The sequence below is a fragment of the Cyprinus carpio genome, chromosome B1, assembly GCF_018340385.1.
Source record: "Cyprinus carpio isolate SPL01 chromosome B1, ASM1834038v1, whole genome shotgun sequence".
NCBI classification, from domain to species: Eukaryota; Metazoa; Chordata; class Actinopteri; order Cypriniformes; family Cyprinidae; genus Cyprinus; species Cyprinus carpio.
Window position 1 is genome coordinate 10,052,114 of NC_056597.1, and position 23,049 is coordinate 10,075,162.

General features: G+C 36.6%; 1 protein-coding gene across 2 annotated transcripts in view; it reads left to right on the forward strand.

Moving 5' to 3' along the window:
• LOC109108374 (polypeptide N-acetylgalactosaminyltransferase-like 6) overlaps positions 1 to 23,049 on the forward strand; it is a 224,313-nt gene that overhangs the window by 69,618 nt on the left and 131,646 nt on the right. For both annotated transcript variants that reach the window (XM_042716527.1, XM_042716526.1), the window contains exons 3-5: positions 1,986 to 2,094; positions 9,690 to 9,828; positions 13,137 to 13,303. In XM_042716527.1, the coding sequence (XP_042572461.1) occupies positions 1,986 to 2,094; positions 9,690 to 9,828; positions 13,137 to 13,303 (415 nt within the window). The remainder of the gene's footprint in view (positions 1 to 1,985; positions 2,095 to 9,689; positions 9,829 to 13,136; positions 13,304 to 23,049) is intronic.

Consider the following 23,049-nt stretch of genomic DNA (forward strand, 5'->3'; position numbering starts at 1 on the left):
TGGCTTTGCAAAGTGGGTTTGAGTGTTTCAGCTTTTCTTGGGTTGTAGCCATATCCTTACAGTATGCATACATCTGTCAGTTGTAGCACTTCTCAAAAGCAGCTTTAATCTGATAATGCAGTTAAATATGTCATTCGTTCAGGCGACAATGCCACATCAGTGTTTTCAGACTGACTTAAGTTTTAAACAATCATGTGACCATTTTGACCCATTCCGTACAGCCACATTTTTTATTTATTTATTTATTTTTCCAAAGTTCTTTTTTCTTCTTCATTTGACAGTGCTTAGTCACCATTTGTCATATTCATAAAATTTACTCTGACTAAAATGCCATCTAATTTAAGTAAATAAAAAATAACATATGATTCAGGCAGGTCAATCCCAGACATTGTTGGGTATGTTTGATTTTTTTTTAAATATAAACATTATTAGTGCATATTGTTAATATGACGCTATGTTGTATTTTCTAGAAGACTACAATCTGGCAGCTTATGCTGCATTGATTCACCATTTACTAGGGAGAACTGCAAGGGCTGAGCGTGTCATTTGGGACAAGGCCTACATGTAAATTACTCACAGCTAACTTAAGTCAGTCATTACATTTATAACATCAGCAAGCTCCACCTGTGCTCTGCCACAAAAGCTTCTGCCATCAGAAGCTTCTGCGTACCTGTGGGAGAGTGATATCCAACATTGCTGCCAGCAGTTCCCTTTTTGCGATTGTCAAGTTGAAGTCATATTCTTTTAGTGAAATTCCCCATTGACAAACTCGGATATGCTTGTGTTCTTATTTTTTTTCCCCCAGAAACTCTCTGAGGCCTTAATAAAGCAATGCTTTTGATTTGAAATTATTCACAAACACAGTGGAAAAAAGCCGCCCAAATCCTCTGAGCTGCTACTGGAATCCAAGCACCTGCCTCCCCATAATCCACTCTGCTAAGTAGCACTCTAAATCATTTCCCTAAAAATTTTCTTTTTCGCTGGATTAATTTTGAGTGAATAGTCTCTGGCATTTCCAATTTGCTTACCTGAAGCAGTTCCATGGCGAAGCTTGCACAAAGACAAAGCACTAAAAGGCATGTAGACATATGCTGCATGTATGTCAGAAGTATGGCATCTCTGAGCTTTCATCAAAAACATTCGTAATAGTGCATCCCCAGTGCATTAGCACCCGCTGCCAGTGAAAAGAGCTGTTATCAGGGGTCTATCTGTGAGAATGGGTAAATTGTAGATCAAATGGGGCCTCTTAGACCTTCTAGAGTGCCACTTTTTACATCCTGTAAATGCCTATTGTGCAAATAGAAGAGGCGTCAGTACAACAGAGGAGCACATTGGAGCACAGAGGAGCACATTGCTGCACTTAAACAAGCTCTGTCTACTGCACACCTCTTACCACTCTACATGATCATTTTGAGATGCTTTTTCATTCCCAAATTAGAAGAATCCACAAGGAAAAATGTGACATGCTTATGCTGGCATGATGGAATTAAAGGTTGGCACCAGTTCTGCTCACCCAAATTTGAAAAATCCCAGATTGACGTCCAACCAGGAAGGCAAATACGCACAGTGCGTATGCGATTACTCAAAAGATTAAGGGCTGCACCCCACACAACACAGACCCACAAGTAAACTACGGTTTTTCGTGCAGCTGATCAAATCTAAAGGAGAATTTTGCCTTTGGCTGGAAAGTTCTGTATAATGTTTACGGATCAGATTGGAAAGCTTTCTGGTTATTATGTTGCTGGCTACACTGATTTCAGCCAATTGAATGTGTGTTCTAACAACAGCTATGATTGAAGTTTTAATCAGTGCATTATAGGACAATTTAGGTGTGAACAAGGTACCTCGGGGAGTTCTTGGAGATGTTTCAAATTGAAGTTAAATTACCTCTTGTAATAATGCTTTTGCTGTTGTATTTTTATTTGAGTTCTAATTTGATTTAGCTTCATAGTATATCTCACTTCAAAAAGTTTATTTCTCCACAGGGCTTCCCACTGGGCATAAATGATGGCCACATTTATACCTGGACAGACGGTTTGAGAAGAAGAGACTGGCATGACAACGAGAGCATCAGGAAAGACAGCCAGCGTGTTGGTACGTGCTCTAAATCCACTGAATAGTTTAGAATAGACCTTTTTTTTTTTTAATAATTGATACTTGTTCCTCTTAAAACATATGAAAACCTCACATTATCACAGCATAAAGGACATCAATCAGACTAAAAAGGAATGATTTGATGATGACGACGTTTTCTTTATGGCTTTCATTTAGAGTAGGACATTATTTTAGAATCCCTGCCAAGCTGTCCCTGTAAATCAACTGGTTGCCCCTGTGGCTAAAGAGACTTTATTGATCCATCTGAATTTACGGCTGGTTAATAATGTAAGGGTGTCTTTTTGCGGTGTTAAATTTTAGCTGCATTAGGTCCTCGGCAGTTAAGGATATAAATGGCTGTCGAGGTGGTTACTTTTGTGTTTATTTTATTCAGTCATTTCCATTTTCAAGGATGACCCAAGGTGCTCAACAGGATGTGGTTTTTGGCCAAGCACAAATTGCCGAAATATTTGACTTGTTTACAATTTAAATTATACATCAGTCAATTGCTGGCATGGATAGTAGCTGTATTTATTTGTTTTTTAAATGTATTTATTTATTATGGTGATGTCACAATGCTCCTCGACATGCCCCTTAACATGCATCATTGTCATATGTAATCAAGGAGGTGTGTTCTGAACAACTCGTGTCTATTCATCAATCACAAGAGCGATACTGCTATTGGATAAAGATGTCGAGTTAGACCTTCAATATGTTGATCTGTCAATGTTGTGTTGATCTAATTTGTTGATCTTTCAAGAGGTAACCCCCTTTCATTTTTTTTTTTTTTTCACAGAGAGTGAAAATGAGGATGGAAAATAAGCATTTTTACAAATATTTTTTTTTTTGATGCACAAACATAATATATAACTGCATTTCATGACCCCTTTAATTAGGGCTGTGCAAAAAATCAAATGCGATTTTCATGTGCATCTCGTCAGTAAAGCCACTCCTATGATTAGTAGTAAATCGCCAGCACGTGCTTTTAGATAGAGTGACATTTACTACACAGAGCCGTAGTTCACTGACAAGCTGAAATATTGCGTTTAAAATTGCAGGCGATTCATTGCCTATTATGAACGCGATTTTGTGTAGCTTGTCAGTGAACTACGGCTCTGTGTAGTAAATACCGCTCCATCTGAAACAGGGTTGCCAGGTTTTCACAGCAAAACCCACCCAATTGCTACTAAAATCTAGCCCAATCGCTTTTCAAGGGGAGTCCACTGCTAAAAATCGCGTTCTGGGGAGTAAAATACAAATTTTTCGGCGGGGTTGCTCCAGTAAAATTTGCATTCCAGGGGCTGAATATCACGTTATTGGGGGCACTTCAACCCGCGGACATGAAAAACAACCTGCGGCAACAGTGTTAAAGTAGTCCAATTCCACTGACTTGGCAACACTGATCTGAAAGCACATACTGGTGATTTACTACTAATCACAAGAGCAGCTTTACTGACGGGATGCGCATGAAAATCGCATTTGCTTTTTTGCACTACCTTTAATATAAATGTTAGTGCTAATAGCTAGTAGCTTTAGTAGCTCTTAATGTTCCACCTTTATTTTCTAAATGCCTCTTCAGGGCCTGCTTTCCTTTTGGATGAATGCATTCTGACATTGCTGGGCTTTTACATTAGAAATCATTTTTAACTTCAGATACTTGAAAATACTCTTAAATCCCAGATGCTGAATGCAAGTGCTCAGGATAGCAAATAATTGTGTGCTGCAGATAAATGTATGAGAGCAGGTACCCAGAAAGAGGCTTGTTTTGTAGCTCTTTGTAATAATGAAAAAAGAAGTCACTGTATTAGGCAGGGAGATTTGTCAGATTAGAGGGAGGATGGCTTTTCTGGCGCCTGAAGGCAGGACCACATCCTTCTGCATATGGCCCACTCGGCCCAACTGTTCTGTGTTGACCCGTCACGTTGGAGCATGCTGCATTATTCTATCAGAGGGCTTTCAGAGCACACCATCTGTTGGTGGCAAATCTTATGATAGCAGCTTTCATTATAAAAAACATCCACACATTTTTCATGAATCTAGTTCATTGGAGATGGTAGAATATGAATGCCAGGGAGGAGTAATAGATCTTCCCAGATTAAAGCATGTTTATTATTATTATTATTATTTATTATTATTATTATTATTATTATTATTATTATTATTAATTTATTTATTTTAATCATACAATTAATCATTTGTTTTTGAAACATACACATAAAGACCTTATGTGTGTGTGTGTGTGTGTGTGTGTGTGTGTGTGTGTGTGTGTGTGTGTGTGTGTGTGTGTGTGTGAAATGAGCTTGTGTGTGTGTGTGTGTGTGTGTGACCCTGGGCCACAAAACCAGTCGAAAGGGTCTTTTTTTTTTTTTTTTAATTGAGATTTAAACAATATCTGAAAGCTGAATAAATAAGCTTTCCATTGATGCATTTGTTAGGTTAGAGGACAATATTTGGCCAAGATACAACTATTTGAATATCTGGATTTTGAGGGTGCAAAGAATCAAAATATTGAGAAAATCGCCTTTAAAGTTGTCCAAATGAAGTTCTTGCATATCAATGCATATTACTGAATAAACAATTACGTTCTGATATATTTACGGTAGGAAATTTACAAAATATCTTCATGGAACATGATCTTTACTTAATATCTTCTTAATGTTTTTTGGCATAAAAGATACTATGTATTGTTGGCTATTGCTACAAATATACCTGTGCTACAAAAAATAAAAAAATTAATAAATTATATATATATATATATATATATATATATATATATATATATATATATTGATATATATATATATATACACACAAACAAACACAATTAATACAAACACATGTCAAATTTCTCATTAATGCAATTATCTAATCAACCAATCACATGGCAGTTGCTTCAATGCATTTAGGGATGTGGTCCTGGTCAAGACAATCTCCTGAACTCCAAACTGAATGTCAGAATGGGAAAGAAAGGTTATTTAAGCAATTTTGAGCGTGGCATGGTTGTTGGTGCCAGACGGGCCGGTCTGAGTATTTCACAATCTGCTCAGTTACTGGGATTTTCACGCACAGCCATTTCTAGGGTTTACAAAGAATGGTGTGAAAAGGGAAAAACATCCAGTATGCGGCAGTCCTGTAGGCGAAAATGCCTTGTTGATTGCTAGAGGTCAGAGGAGAATGGGCCGACTGATTCAAGCTGATAGAAGAGCAACTTTGACTGAAATAACCACTCGTTACAACCGAGGTATGCATCAAAGCATTTTTGAAGCCACAACACGCACAACCTTGAGGCGGATGGGCTACCAACAGCGGAAGAAACCCCACCGGAGGTACCACTCATCTCCACTGCAAATAGGAAAAAGAGGCTACAATTTGCACGAGCTCACCAAAATTGGACAGTTGAAGACTGGAAAAATGTTGCCTGGTCTGATGAGTCTCGATTTCTGTTGAGACATTCAGATGGTAGAGTCAGAATTTGGCGTAAACAGAATGAGAACATGGTTCCATCATGCCTTGTTACCTCTGTGCAGGCTGGTGGTGGTGGTGTAATGGTGTGGGGGATGTTTTCTTGGCACACTTTGGGCCCCTTAGTGCCAATTGGGCATCATTTAAATGCCACGGCCTACCTGAGCATTGTTTCTGACCATGTCCATCCCTTTATGACCACCATGTACCCATCCTCTGATGGCTACTTCCAGCAGGATAATGCACCATGTCACAAAGCTCAAATCATCTCAGACTGGTTTCTTGAACATGACAGTGAGTTCACTTTACTCAAATGGCCTCCACAGTCACCAGATCTCAACCCAACAGAGCATCTTTGGGATGTGGTGGAACGGGAGCTTCGTGCCCTGGATGTGCAGCCCGCAAATCTCCATCAACTGCAAGATGCTATCCTATCAATATGGGCCAGCATTTCTAAAGAATGCTTTCAGCACCTTGTTGAATCAATGCCACGTAGAATTAAGGCAGTTCTGAAGGCGAAAGGGGGTCAAACACAGTATTAGTATGGTGTTCCTAATAATCCTTTAGGTGAGTGTATATATACAGTATATATAGTACTGTCAAATGATTAATCACGGTTAATGTTATACAAAATAAAAGTTTCTGTTTGCATAATAGGCCTATATATGTGTGTGTTCTGTGTATATTTATTATGTATATATAAAAACACACACATACAGTGAAAATGTTTTTCTGTACATGTATCATATAATTTATATATTATATATTGTTTATATTTAATATATAAACAACATATTTTTCTGAAATATATACATACATGTGTGTGTGCATTTATATATACATAATAAATATACACAGTACACATATATTATGTAAGCAAAGCACGTGCTTTTAGATAGAGTGACATTTACTACACAGAGCCGTAGTTCACTGACAAGCTGAAAAATTGCGTTTAAAATTGCAGGCGATTCATTGCCTATTATGAACGTGATTTTGTGTAGCTTGTCAATGAACTACGGCTCTGTGTAGTAAATACCGCTCCATCTGAAACAGGGTTGCCAGACTTTTATTTTGGATGTGATTAATCATTTGACAGCACTAATATATATATATAATAATTATTATTGTTATTATTATATTATAACATATATATATTATTTGTCTCTTCAGTGGTGGAAATTTCAACGGCTGAGGTGAATAAGTTGGTGACTTTTCAATTGACACATTTTCTTTGAATGAGTCTGCTTACTTGCTTTGCCAAAGCTTAACATGTTCACCCTGTTGGCATAAAATATGCCAGAAGTGGTTAGAATACAGTATTTTCAAAATATGTAAGTTTAAAAATACCAAATTCTCTTCAACATCCACACTAACAATTTAACAATTAACATTTAATTATAATGTTCCAAAATAACCAAAGCTAAAAATGACCAAACTATCGGCCACTTAGATTTATGACACATATGTACATGACGCATACATTATATGATAGGGTGGACATAGCATTCATTTTTAGTTAATATTGCTAAAAGCTAAAATGAATGGGGGGGGGGGTGTTAAAATGTGATAGAAACACTATAAATGTATTATTAGGCACATAATAATTTAACATTCTGAAGAAGCAATTGCTTATCTTCAACCCAGCGTGCAGAGACCTTTAAATCTAACTGGTAAATCACAATGACAGTGACATTCAGAACCACATATTCAGGAGTGGAGATCCTGGTGTGTAAAATTGCTAAGTTATATAGACTATATCTCATTAAAATAATTCAACACAGAGTCAACACAGAACAGAGGTCCAGCTGATCCAATACAGAACCAGTATTTATCAGATTTAGTGCTTGTTGTGCAATTACACCAACTGAACAAAATCCTTTGCCTCTGTTATCCACATGCCTGTCAGTGATCAAAACCACAATGCTTTCTGAAGCCTTGCCCCAAAAGTTCTGATAACAATAATAAACTCTGCATGGAGCTGTTGTTCATTGCTTTTAAGAGGCAAACACGTGTACACAGTTACACTGAGGGCTTGTGTGTAGGAGTTTTAAAATCTGTAATTTTGCATTATGATTTAAATGTTCTGTTTAACTCTGTTATCATGCCAGAAAATGCCAGAGGAGTGGGTGTGAAGTTATTGTAATTATGCACATGTCACAGAGAGATGACTTTGTGCTGAAATGCACTAAGGGATGTATTTAATGAATAAGGCTTACAGACACACACACACACACACACACACACACACACAATGTGCATACATACTGTACAGTATATGCGGGTACATGAATGGATTTTGGGTATTGCCATCTTTGTGCCCCCCCCGCCATAACATATGGTTAACCAGGACCACCCATACACACACACACACACACACACACACACACACACACACACACATTTTTATAATTCTAACTTAATATCCATGAGATGCTGCCGTCGTTAGTTTTCTCTAATTCTGGTAAGGTTGCATGTTTAATAATAACATGACAGCAACACCTTTGTGTGTTTGTGTATGTGTGTGTGTGTATCTATATACTTAGATGTTTGAGAGCTGTATTGGGGATGCTAGATTTAAATTTTCAGTTTTGGCATTTAAATATTCAAGAGAGGATAAAATGTTGTTTAATGATTCAGGCAAGCAGCTGTTCTCAGGGAGATATAAGTGGCACTGATCGGTCAATTACCTACTCAGGACATAAGGAAACCATTCAAAGAATAAATTCTGATGAAAAGGTGCTGTGCAGCCTACGTTGCTACCACAGGCATATTCTCACGTTACATCAAAGAGTGCATGTCTTCTCAAAACTGAAATGCGACAGTATGCACTACTTCAGACTGCTTGAGACATGTTTTTAGCACTTAAAAGAAATAAATCTCATCTTCTCAACTTTATGACATTTAAAGTTTACGTGAGTTTTCTTTTCCTTTAGGAATAAAAAAAAAGTTTAGAAAAAGTTTAGCAGAATTTAAACTACAAATTTAAAATATAGTGGCTTATTTTAGTGTCAGGAGTACACATAAAACATTGTAATGTCAAATACAAAATTACTGTCAAAACAGTAGTAATTATAAATACATTTTAATGTGCAAAAGTAATATATTTGTCACAATTTTTTTCAAGTTTGAACTTGAATTTTTTATCTAATGAATGTTGAAATGCTAGTCAAGTGAGACTCAAACCCCACGAGCATCACACATGCTTCAGAACTCATCATAGTTGGGTAAACAGTTGTGAACGGGAGACTACATCAAATATATTTTTCCCCCTACATTACCATTTGGTAAATAAGCAAAAGAAAAACTCGACAATAGTGTTTTACATGGTAATTTGCACTTTAATATTCACATACATTATTTAATATCAAGATTTGATTTATTGTTTGTACAGCACTATTCTTGATTTATTTGTCCAAATACGGCAAATTCCTGTGACATTCCACTTTATATAGTAAAATGACTAGATTCTGAGATTCCGTCCGCATTTTGTTCACTGTAGAAATCATAGGGCTATACGTGGTATTTCATACTATGTCAAAAAAAAAACAATTTAAGTTACAACGATTAGTAAGATGAGTATGCAGTTAATAGAGTTTCGAGTTATCGACTGAATAGCATCGGTATGACAGTATTTGAAAAATACATTGCAATGTGATGTTGCAGCAATATGGCTGTAGTTCCAATACACTTTTGCTGCATGGAAAAGAGCAGCACATACTGCAGAATAACTCCATGGAAGAAGGCATAAGGATTAGAATTACATGAGGGTGAGTAGATGACATAATTTGAATTTTTATTTGAATATTCTATTAAATAATGATAAGTAGGATTTCCATCAACTGTGACAAACCAGACACAGTGGGAAGCGGCCGAGACCATTAAATACACTGCAGAGCCAGCAACTCTACTGGAGTGTGTCTGGTCAGCATTCAGTGAAAGGCCAGGCTTGTTGGTTAAGTTGTTTCAGCTATTCAGTCATAAAATAATAATAAAATAAATTGTCAGTTTTCACAGCGGTGCTTTATTCTATCTTTGGAGTGGTGCATGTTCATTGTTAGTACACACATGCTCACCTTGTCAACATCTTGGCTGTGCTCAGCATGGTTGCTGATGTCTGACCGCATCTGTTTCAGGAAAAGGGGAGCATGGGAAACCATACCCGCTCGCAGAGGACGAGTGTGATGACTCTGTATACAAAGAGAATGGCTTCAACATCTACGTCAGCAACAATATTGCTCTGGACCGCTCCCTTCCTGACATCAGACATCCAAAGTGAGTAGAGCTGATTCTCACAGCATGTTCACAGTAACCAGCCTCCAGAGCTGCACAGCTTGAGCTAGACATCAGCGTGGTTTTAATGATCCATGGCAGGTCATACTTACAATGTGTTTTAATTAATGATTTTGTCCTAAATGAGGAATTAATCTATTTTGAATTCATTAGCTTAGTGATTTTATGGCTGATAGATCTTTTGTTTGGCATCTTTTACTGTCATATTCATAAAAACACTTTTCTTTTATTGGTCGGATGAAATACGCTAATTTTTTGAGATAGTAATTTTGGGTTTTCATGAGCTGTATGCCAAAATCATCAGTATTAAAACAATAAAAGACCTGAAATATTTCAGTTGGTGTGCAATGAATCTAAAATATATGAAAGTTTAATTTTTATCATTACATTATGGAAAATAATGAACTTTTTCACAATATGCTAATTTTTTGAGAAGGACCTGTATATATATATAGGATATATATATATATCTATATTATATATATATATATATATATAAATTGTAATAATATTTCATAATATTACAGTTTTTACTGTATTTTTTTTTTCAAATAAATGCAGCCTTGGTGAATGAATTCCTTCAAAAAAATGAATTAAAAAAAAGTTAATAACCCATAAGTTTTGAATGGGACTGACTGGATTACAGGAAATTAATTCTTAAGAACATTTTCTAGATCAAATGACAATGAAAATGCATTATCATCAGTATTAAAGCATAGCGCCAAAAAAGAGAGAGGCATCATTAGTGTGGTTCACAGTCCATCCATTTAGCGGGATTTGAAGGAGAGGGTCTGGTTTCACACTTCCATCTAAATGAGCTCCTTGATGGATTGATCGTTAATTGTTCTCAGAAGGCTCTGCACCATTACCTTCCCTTGAATGTCTCCACTACCATGGATTTTCCCTTAGCAAGAACAAATCTCTCTATAACTTATGCACCAAAAAGTCAGTGTCTGAAGGAGGACCGATTCGTTACAGGGTTGTCGATAACTAAAATATAATTTCTTCTGCCTGAACAGGCTTAAGGTCCATTTAAGCATCTACTGGCTTGCCAAGCTTCCAGGCTTTGATAATGTGAATGAATGTGCAGTCTTTAAAATATGTTTTTAGTGCCGTTACAAGGTAAGAGAACATTGCCTATGTCTTCTTGGTGAAAAAGTTTGTCTGTTGCTCACCTGCTGTTAGCTTTAAATTTTTGTAAACCCCTTTCAAGAACTGCAGATAGTGTTCCGGTGAAGAGCCTGGTGTGGGGCTTTTATTTACACCCCCTATAAAAGCCTGTGGCGCTCAGTGTGGAACCTGCCAACAGACAGAATGTGAATAACCGTCTCAGTGTGAGAGCCAGCAAGCCCGTGTATTCACCTTATAATGCAGGTAACAGAGAGATACACGGATGCTGCTGCAGCTTCAGTTTGTGCAAACAGCAAGCAGAATAAAATTGGACAGATTCCATCCTTTCTCAAGTGAAAAATGGCTGAGAGTTTTAAAAATACACATACTGTATAGGGCTAGATTTACTAAACAGGACAAATTAGCGTGAGAGCGCAATTCCAAAACAGCGCAGATGGGTGTGGAAATTTCTGCAGTTGATTTACAGACAACAAACAAATTAAAGAACACAGACGAAACATCTCATTTACATATCGACCAGCGCAATATACCAAATTAGCATAGTCAAAAATTAGCAGAGCCGATGCTCATCAGGTGCAGGTAATCTGCTTACAACACAGGCACAAATTAGTTTAAGACATGCATTTTTTGGGTGTTAAATAATGGCACAAATGCTAGTAATTTGATAAAAACAAACGTTAGTAAATTGCGTTGTGTAATTCATATGCATACTCTCCTCCGATAAATTTTGCTTCTGAAAGGGATAACTCCTACAAATGCATATTCAGTAAGGGCAGGCACGGAAATAACTGTGTCCACGACTTTTCAGTGCTAATTCTTCTCAGCGTGTCTTTAGTAAATCCTGACAGTACTATTTTAATACCAAAAGACGGTTTGCACTGGTGCAAGCTGTTAGTAAAACTGGCCCATAGTCTTTTGAATAAACCAAAACAGTTCTCACAAATATTTAAAAGGTTTATATTATATCATATCATATCATATTAGACTGATTTCTGAAGAATCATATGACACTGAAGACTGGAGCAATGGCTGCTGTAATGGCTCAGCTTTGCATCACACAGGAATAAATTACATTTTAAAATGTATTCAAACAGAAAACAGTTATTTTAACTTGTAGTAATACTCCACGATATTACTGTTTTTACTGTATTTTGATCAAATTTATGGCTTTGGTGAGCATAAGAGTCTTCTTTTAAAAACATTAAAATTCACATGCAAACACACACACACACATCCTAATAGTAACACATTGAAAAAAAAATGCATTACTGGAGAAAAAAATAAAACATTCTTTCTTTTAAAACAGAACATACTTCTCTTTCCACAAAAAACACAAAGCCCAAACCCTGACCTGTAGCATTTTCATGCAAATAAATATTCTTTAATAACGATTTGGAGCATTTGCCGTATGTGACAGTTGCATGTTCCAGTAATGCACATGACACTGTCTGTCTATTACTATGTAAATGGGGTGCCTTTTTCTTCCTGAGCTGTATTTCATTAGTAGTCTGATCTGACCCATCAGACAGGGCTGTTTTAGATGCTGGCTCCTCACCAGAATGCATTCGTTCACCATGGTGGTTCTCTCTACACTGTATTTTTGTTTTCTGTCGTTTTTTCCACCTCCATGGAAGTGAAATGTTAATAAACCATGCAGCACCCTGAGAATGATTATTATATGGAGGTGTATTTATTAGGGCCGGCTTGTCAAGTTTGTCAGGCTGCTGAATTAGAGAGACCGGTGTGAGCCATAAAGTGCCACTTCATCTGTCAGTGCCGGCTTTGTCGGAGCTCAATTAGCATGCAGATTTCTAAAGGCTTTATGAGCACGCTGGGACTGAAGGACCTCTCAAAACATTGATTTATGATCTGAGCTCCGTCGCTGTTGCCCACGGCGTTGGAGCGGTCCATGCGGGTCCTTTTGTTTTCAAATAATGTTTTTACAGTTTGGCAAGATCTAGTGCAATAAGCGACAAGATTTGTATTTCACACATCATTGTTCTGAAGAGGCTTATGCTATGTTGGGAGTGTGTGTTAAGTGTCTTACAATATGTGGATTATATGTTGATGCACAGATCAAGCATTATATGTAAAGCATAAGTAGATACAGTAGTGTTTGCCTGCCTCAATCTCACTCTCTCATTCTTTCTTTTCTGTAGCTGTAAGCAGAAGCTGTATCTTGAAAACCTCCCAAACACAAGTATTATCATCCCGTTCCATAATGAAGGCTGGTCCTCTCTGCTCAGAACCATCCACAGCATCACCAACCGCACACCCGACCACCTGATTGCAGAGATCATACTGGTAGACGACTACAGTGACAGAGGTAAGTGGCAGAACTGTTTTTTCTCTCTCAGAGCATCTGCTTGACATCAGGGAAGTTGCTGGTCTTTGTGCATTAGCTGCTCAAAATGAATATTGAATGGAGCTTTGACAACACTAAGTGGGTGCGACAAAAAGGGTTTTTTGGTCATTTAGAGAGGTAGACTGGGCTTTGGCATTTATTGGAGACAGAATGACCATGGAGTGACATTTACAATGGCACAACTGTGTTACTTCAACTAGCACGGGCAATTTTGACACCTTTAAAACTCTTATTGAAACTGTGTTGGTCTGCTTACAGTGTCAAACAGTGTATATACTTCTTTCACAGTAGAGTTCACTTTGGTGTTTTTCTTTGTTTGTGTGTGTGTGGTTTTTACCTAAATAATCAAATGTTATTTCCATGACTTGTTGGTACAAAAGATTTTTTTTTTTTTTTTTTATTTCTTGTCTTGGTGAGGCTAATTTAGCAAGCCTCTCACTGACAACTATTTTTTATCCACTAAATGCTGAAGAAAAGAGGAAAAAAAGAGAAAAATATTTAAGGGCAACATTTTTATTGAAACTCATTCTACACAATGGCAGTCATAAATAATTTAAAAAAAAACATTAAAAAAAAAAATAAATCATTTATTTAATTAAGATTATAATAAATGTAATATTAACACAAAAAGAAATTATAATATAAACACATTACTACTGTATAGCAGAATGCATTTTTTTCACAGTGATAATGATTATACAATTTATTAAAACACACATAAACTCAGGTCTTTACTTATCTAACACACATCTAAACTCAGGTACAGGTCCTTTACATAAAAAGTTCAGTCAAATTTAAAGAAATTATGGCAGAAATATATTACTTTTGCAGGATAGAATGTAATAATCATAAATGTATTAATACATTATTTTTGAGGAATATCACAATTTGTAACCATGTTTTAATTTAAACAGCATAATATATTATACATTCATATATAATAAAATAATAAATAATTGAATCTATCTATCTATCTATCTATCTATCTTCAGGCATTTTGGCATCTATCTGGCATCTATCTATCTTTCATCCGATCAACAGTCCATGCTATTCTTGCCGCTGTTTTCTGGTTCAAAAGTATGTACGGTGTTCTGGATGTTTCTATCCAACTCAGTATGTTCCGATAGGTCCTAGACGTTTTTTGCCACACTTTTTCCTTCCCCACAGACTTCCCACTGAGTGCCTTGATACAGATAGACCATTATTGTAAAAGTTTTTCTCTTTAATCTTATTAATCATAAAAAACATGAAAAATAGAAAGTACTTTCATGAAAAGTAGAAAAGACTTTTGGTAGTGGAATGCAGTAAGATCCATCAGGATCACTTCTTGGCTTGGAAACACATAGATAGCATGCTGGTGAAAACTATAGTCTTTTGGAACAGCATCCCAGTACCTCATATAATAAATCATTGAGACCATCCCACCAAGTCAAGTCAAGTCAAGTCACCTTTATTTATATAGCGCTTTTAACAATACAGATTGTGTCAAATCAACTGTACAGCATTAATTAGGAAAACAGTAAATAAATAAAAAAAAAAAAAAAAAACAAACACTCATTTCATCTAAGCAAGCCAGTTAAAGGCAGTTCATCATTAAATTCAGTGATGTCATCATCCAGCTCAGTTCAGTTTAAATAGTATCTGTGCAATCAAGTCAACGATATATCTGAAAATGAAGTGTCCCCAGCAAAGCAAGCCAGAGGCGACAGCGGCAAGGAACCAAAACTCCATCGGTGACAGAATGGAGAAAAAACCTTGGGAGAAACCAGGCTCAGTCGGGGGGCCAGTTCTCCTCTGGCCAGATGAAACCAGCAGTTCAATTCCAGGCTGCAGCAAAGTCAGATTGTGCAGAGGACTCAACTGGTTCCTGTGGTCTTGTCCCTGTGGCCATCTGAGACAAGGTCTTTACAGAGTATCTGGGGCTCATCTAGTTGTCCTGGTCTCCGCTGACTTTCATGGCTGTAGAGGTCCTCTCTAGGTGCTGATCCACCATCTGGTCTGGATATGTACTGGATCTGGTGGCTACGGTGACCTCGGAATAAGAGAGAAACAGACTAATATTAGTGTAGATGCTATTCTTCTAATGATGTAGCAAGTAAATCGGGTGTTATAGAAAGTGTTCCCAGTTCCGGTTAACCGAATTAATGCAGCCTAAAAATCCTTAACGGATTTGAATATTAGAAATGTGTAAGTGTGTTATGTGTAAGCCAGGTTAAAGAGATGGGTCTTTAATCTAGATTTAAACTGTCAGAGTGTGTCTGCCTCCCGAACAATGTTAATTAAGTTATTCCAGAGTTTGGGCACTAAATAGGAAAAGGATCTGCCGCCCGCAGTTGATTTTGATATTCTAGGTATTTGAGTATCTAGAGTTTTGAGAACGCAGCAGATGTGGAGGACTATAATGTAATGAGAGCTTGTTGAAATACTGAGGTGCTAAACCATTCAGGGCTTTATAAGTAAAAAACAAGATTTTAAAATCTATATGATGTTTAATAGGTAGCCAGTGCAGTGTTGACAGAACCGGGCTAATATGGTCATACTTCCTGGTTCTAGTAAGAACTCTAGCTGCCGCATTTTGGACCAGCTGGAGTTTGTTTATTAAGTGTGCAGAACAACCACCCAATAAAGCATTACAATAATCTAACATTGAGGTCATAAACACATGGATTAACATTTCTGCATTTGACATTGAGAGCATAGGTCGTAATTTAGATATATTTTTGAGTTTTTTAAAAGCTAGAAACGTGGTTTTCTAAGGAAAGATTGCTATTTTTATATCGACTGTGCATTCTGCTAGTTTTTCAAATTGGTATGTTTCGCCGGGCCGCGAAGAAATATAGAGCTGAGTATCATCAGCATAACAGTGAAAGCTAACACCATGTTTCCTGATGATATCTCCCAAGGGTAACATGTAAAGACTGAAGAGTAATGGCCCTAGTACTTAGCCTTGAGGTATTCCATACTGCACTTGATGATACCTCTTTATTCACTGCTACGAATTGATGGCGGTCATATAAGTACGAAAATAAAAACATGATGCCAACAAAGTTTTCTAGTCTATTCAAAAGAATGTTGTGGTCAATAGTGTCGAACGCAGCGCTAAGATCCAATAGCACTAATAGAGAGATACAACCACGATCAGATGATAAGATCAGGTCATTTGTAACTCTAATGAGCAGTCTCAGTACTATGATATGGTCTAAATCCTGACTGGAAATCCTCACAGATACCATTTTTTTCTAAGAAGGAATATAATTGTGAGGATACTACTTTTTTACTATTTTGGACAGAAAAGGGAGATTCGAGATTGGTCCGTAATTTACTAGTTTTTGGGGTAAAGTTGTGGTTTTTTGATGATATGCTTAATTACAGCCAGTTTGAATGTTTTGGGGACATATCCTAATGACAAAGATGAATTAATAATAGTCAGAAGAAGATCTATGTCTTCTGAAGGCACCTCTTTTAGGAGCTTAGATGGAATAGGGTCTAACATACATGTTGTTGGTTTATATGATTTAAAAAGTTTATACAATTCTTCCTCTCCTGTAGTAGAGAATGAGTGGAAATGTTCCTCAGGCGATCTATTGCACACTATCTAATGCGATACTGTAGCTGACGGCTGCATGGTTACAATTTTATCTCTAATAGTATTGATCTTGGAAGTAAAGTAGTTCATAAAGTCATTACTGCTGTGCTGTTGGAAAATGCCTGTTGATGCATCAAAACCTGTTTGATGCTTTAATTTTCATTAACTAAGCCACTGTATTGAATAAATACCTGGGGTTATGTTTGTTTTCTCCTAAAAGAGACAAAAAGTAATCAGATCTAGCAGTTTTTAATGCTTTTCAGTAGGACAGGGTACTTTCCCTCCAATCAATACGAAATACCTCTAGTTTTGATTTCCTCCTGCTGCGCTCCATTTTCCGGGCTGCTCTCTTTAGGGTGCGAGTGTGCTCATTATACCATGGTGTCAGACTGTTTTCCTTAATCTTCCTTAAGCGCAAAGGAGCATCTGTATCTAAAATGCTAGAAAAGAGAGAGTTCATAGTTTCTGTTACATCATTAAGTTGTTCTGAGGTTTTGGATATGCTAAGGAATTGGGTTAAATTAGGAAGATTACTTACAAAGCAGTCTTTTGTGGTAGAAGTGATGCTTCTACCATACTTGTAACAAGGAGTAGAATTTACAGTTTTAGCCTTATTAAGTTTGCACAAGAATAAATAATGATCTGAGATATCATCACTTGGCTGCATAATTTCAACACCATCAACATCAATTCCATGTGACAGTATTAAATCTAGAGTATGATTTTGACAATGAGTAGGTCCTGAGATATGTTGTCTAACCCCAATAGAGTTCAGAATGTCTGTGAATGCTGATCCCAATGCATCTTTTTCATTATCAACATGGATAATAAAATCACCAACAATTAAAACATAACATGCAACCAACAATAAACATTATATAAAATCAGCGCATTCTTTAATAAAGTCTTTATGGTGCCCTGGTAGCCTGTATACAGTAGCCAGTACAAATATCACAGGGGATTTATCATTAACATGTTTTTCTCTGGATAATGTTATATGAAGCACCATTACTTCAAATGAGTTATACTTGAAGCCCACCCTCTGAGAAATACTGAAAACATTGTTAGAAATTGAAGCAACACCTCCCCCTTTACCTTTTGGACGTGGCTCATATTTATAACAGTAATCATGGGGGGTAGACTCATTTAAAATAATGTAATCGTCAGGTTTTAACCAGGTTTCTGTCAAACAGGGCACATCTAGGCTATGATCAATGATCATATAATTTACAAAAAGTGCTTTCGTAGAAAGGGACCTGATATTCAATAAGCCAAGCTTTATCATTTGTTTATCCATATTACATCTGTTTTTTACTCTTAAATTGGTTTGAACATTTTTTGTATTTTCTAGTTTGGTGAACAGACACAGTCTCTATAGTATGATATCTAAGTAAAAGAGTCTCTATGTGCTGAGAATTAACTGATTTCTGTGACATAAGGTGGCTAGCAGATGGTCAGTTTAGCCAGTCTGTCTGCTTCCTGACCTGAGCCCCAGTTAGTCAAGTACAAAATCTAAGACTATGTGCCATATTTCTAGAGAGAAGAGCGGCACCACCCCAGGAGGGATGAAGACCATCTCTTTTCAACAGGTCAGGTCTGCCCCAAAACTCGTCCAATTGTCTATGAAACCTATGTTATTCTGTGGGCACCACTTAGACATCCAGCCATTGAGTGATGACAGTCTGCTGTGCATCTCATCTCCACGGTAAGCAGGGAGGGGACCAGAGCATATTACAGTGGCTGACATCGTGCTTGCAAGTTCACACACCTCTTTAATGTCTTTTTTTGTGATCTCCAACTGGCGAAGTCGAACATCATTAGCGCCGATGTGAATAACAATCTTACTGTATTTATGTTTAGCATTAGCCGGCACTTTTAAATTTGTCAAGATGTCAGGCACTCTGGCTACCGGTAAACATTGGACTGTGGTGACTGGTGTCTCTATTTTCATGTTCCGTACAATAGAATCGCTAATAACTAGAGGACTTTGATCACAATGCCTCTCTGTACTACAAGACATCTCAGCCAATTGCATTCCATCTCACAGCTGGGCACACATCACTCCTGTAGAGGAGTAACGGGAGAGCACAATAGTGATTGGTACTTCGCTCTGGCCTGCTCTGTTCCCATTACAATACTCATGTCCAGCTGAAATGAGCTGCCAATTGACTGAGAGGCATCTTGCATTGTTTGGCTTATGGTGATAATCAAGATGTTTTTTTTATTTTTTTATTAACATATTTGTTGTCTGTGTTGGCATGTTCCTATATGGTAATACAGTGTTGTTAATAAATGTAAGGACAGTTGGCATGGATACTGTACATCTGCAGGGTTCAGTGTGTGTGTGTGTGTGTGTGTGTGTGTGTGTGTGTGTGTGTAAGAGACAAACTCAGCTATGCTAATCAACACAAGCTTATTGGTCATTACTTGTTGATGATGAGCTCAAATGAGACACAGATTCCCTCTCAACCGATTTTTAGAGCAAGAGCAGCAATGAACTCTCAAAGCACAGAAAATGTCAGGCTTCTGGCATCCTTTTGCAGTCATTTGAAAGCAGATCCTGCATTGAAAAAGCGCAAAATCTCTTGTGTATCCGTCTGGTGCTTGTATGAGGAATTTTTTTTTTGTTTTTTTGCGTGTCGCTAATTTTCTGTAACAAACATTTGCCACTTTCCTCAGACCTCTAGCAATGAGAGGCAATTTCATCACCAGTACTTAAAAAATGATTTGGTAGTTACATTTCACTCAGAGTAAAGATTGACCAATAATGTCCAAATGCTTTTCAGAAGAAATAAGCACCTGTCAGTAGCGTCACCGGTCCCTCTAGCTGCACTCTATCTACACAAACACACAGAAGGTTGTGTACAGCTGGTGGCCTTTTTGTCTGGACAGTTGCTTTTGAAAATGTCCAGTACCATCCATCACAACAGCAAAAAAACAAAAACGAGATGTAATTAGCATAGAGCAGAGGACAGTCCAGAATGACTGACAAAGAGCCACACTTCTGCCACTAGTAATCACTGGCTCTAAACAAAACCAGACATGAAGTGGATATGAAGGGGGCAGAAGTTACAGATTCCCCCTTCTTCTTGTATTCTCTTTAGCAACATGATATCCATTAGGGCTGGATGATACAGAAATCTCAATAATTTTCAACGGTAATTTATTGAAGTTCATGCTACACATGGACAGTTGTAATTTTTGGAAAAACCAAATTATTGAATTTTATTATAATTGTAATATTCTAATAAATTTAATAAATGTAACTTGAAGAAATTATAATATAAACACATTACTACTGCATAGCAGAATGTATTTTTTTCACAGTGATATTAATGATTATACAATTTATTAAAACACACAGAAACTCAGGTCTTCACTAAACGTTCAGTCAAATTTAAAGAAATTATGGCAGAAATATATTACTTTTGCAGGATAGAAGGTAATAATAATAATCATAAATGTATTATTACATTATTTTTGAGGAATATCACAAAACTTATCTTTTTTTTATTTAAACAGCATAATATACTATACATTCATATATAATAAAATATAAAATTCTATCTATCTATCTATCTATCTATCTATCTATCTATCTATCTATCTATCTATCTATCTATCTATCTATCTATCTGTCTGTCTGTCTTTCTGACTGTCTGTCTGTCTGTCTGTCTGACTGTCTGTCTATCCCTCTGTATGTATGTATGTATGTATGTGTATGTAGATAGATAGACAGATAGACCATTATTGCGTAAGTCTTTGTCTTTTTAATTTTACTGTTCATGAAAAGTAGAAAGTACTTTCATGAAAAGTAGAAAAGTCTTTTGGTAGTGGAATGCAGTAAGATCCATCAGGATCACTTCTTGGCTTGGAAACACATAGATAGCATGCTGGTGAAAACTATAGCGCCAAATACTCTATCTTTTGGAACAGCATCCCAGTACCTCACATAATAAATCAGTGAGACCATCCCACCACACAATGCCTCTCTGTATTACAAGACATCTCAGCCAATTGCATTCCATCTCACAGCTGGGCACTCATCACTCCTGTAGAGGAGTAACAGGAGAGCACAATAGTGAGTATGTACTTCGCTCCGGCCTGCTCTGTTCCCATTACAATACTCATGTCCAGCTGAAATGAGCTGCCATTAGACTGAGAGGCATCTTGCATTGTTTGGCTTATGGTGATAATCAAGAGCTCTTTTTTTTAATAACAGAATTGTTGTCTGTGTTGGCATGTTCCTATATGGTAATACAGTGTTGATAATCAATGTAAGGACAGTTGATGATGAGCTCATATGAGACACAGATTCCCTCTCAACAGATTTTTAGATCAAGAGTAGCAATGAACTCTCAAAGCACAGAAAATGTCAGGCTTCTGGCATCCTTTTGCAGTCATTTGAAAGCAGATCCTTCATTGAAAAAGTGCAAAATCTCTTGTGTATCCGTCCGGTGCTTGTATGAGTCATTTATGTGGTTTAAAGAGTGATTTTTTATTTTTTATTTTTCATTTTTTGCCAGACATGTCGCTTATTTTCTGTAACAAACATTTGCCGGTTTCCTCAGACCTCTAGCAATGAGAGGCAATTTCATCACTAGTATACAGGAAAAAAAAAAAAAATGAATTAGCTTTCCAGTACTTCAAAAATGATTTGGTAGTTACATTTCACTCAGAGTAAAGATTGACCAATAATGTCCAAGTGCATTTCAGAAGAAATAAGCACCTGTCAGTAGCGTCACCGGTCCCTCTAGCTGCACTCTATCTACACAAACACACAGAAGGTTGTGTACAGCTGGTGGCCTTTTTGTCTGGACAGTCACTTTTGAAAATGTCCAGTACCATCCATCACAAGAGCAAAAAACAAAAACAAATGAGATCTAATTAGCATAGAGCAGAGGACAGTCCAGAATGACTGACAAAGAGCCACACTTCTGCCACTCGTAATCACTGGCTCTAAACAAAACCAGACATGAAGTGGATATGAAGGGGGCAGAAGTTACTGATTCCCCCTTCTTCTTGTATTCTCTTTAGCAGCGTGATATCCATTAGGGCTGGACGATACAGAAATCTCAATATTATTATTTTTTTTATTCTGTTCCAAAGAAAGAACTGTAATTTCAACCAAACAGCCACTGTAGCCAAGTAGATTCAGCTGTTCTAAGTTCAACATAAATAGCTAACACTGACCACAAGAAACAATGTTTAGTTACTGTTAACAACAATATTTAGTTATAATAAAATGTTTTCGTGTATCAAAATTGCCACACTGAGATTTCGGAAATTTTTTTTGACAGGGCTTGAAAACGAAAAAAGAATTCAATCGGTTCACTCTGAGCAGAATCAATATTTTAACGTTCTGTTCCTGCTTTCCTCTGTATTATTACCATTCTGAAACTGGTTCGAGATAAAAAAAAAAAAAATACCAGTTAATAATGTTATTATTTTTTTAATTCCTTTGCCTATAATAATATTTATAATAATAACAACAATAATAATAATAATAAAGTGCAACGTTTTCTTAGTTACAGGCAATACAGAATTGTCTTTTCTAGATTTTGGCCAAATGTAGGCTAATAAACAAAATAATAATAAAAAAAATTGTATTAACACTTTAAAGACATTAAAATATTTTTTAAAGATATTTAAAAATGTTTGCTGCATTGTTAAAAATTATACTTGTATAAAATTGCATTTTGAGTGAAAAAAAAAAAAAAACAAGTCGCGTATAGGCTTACGTCGCATTTTATAATTACATTTAGAAATAATGTAGGCTAAAATGCAAAATGTTTACAAACATTATAAACACAGATATTAGTTTCTCTCCACAACAAATCCTCTAAAGTTAAGGCTATGCATTTAGGCTATAAAAACGTCAGCGCCAAATACAAATGTCTTTAATGTGAAACAGATGCCTACCCTCTCATTTGGCATGAATCCAAACCATTTTCCATAGCACAATGCCTCTTGATGCTGCTAAAATACCAGGGCTAAAGTTCTCATTCAATCATGCCAGATCTCTGGCATGCAGCATTTGGCTGTAGAGGAAAACAAAAAGTCACTCCTACTTTAAAAACTTGTTTATCATTCCAGTTCATGATTCACAAGCTGTATGAGA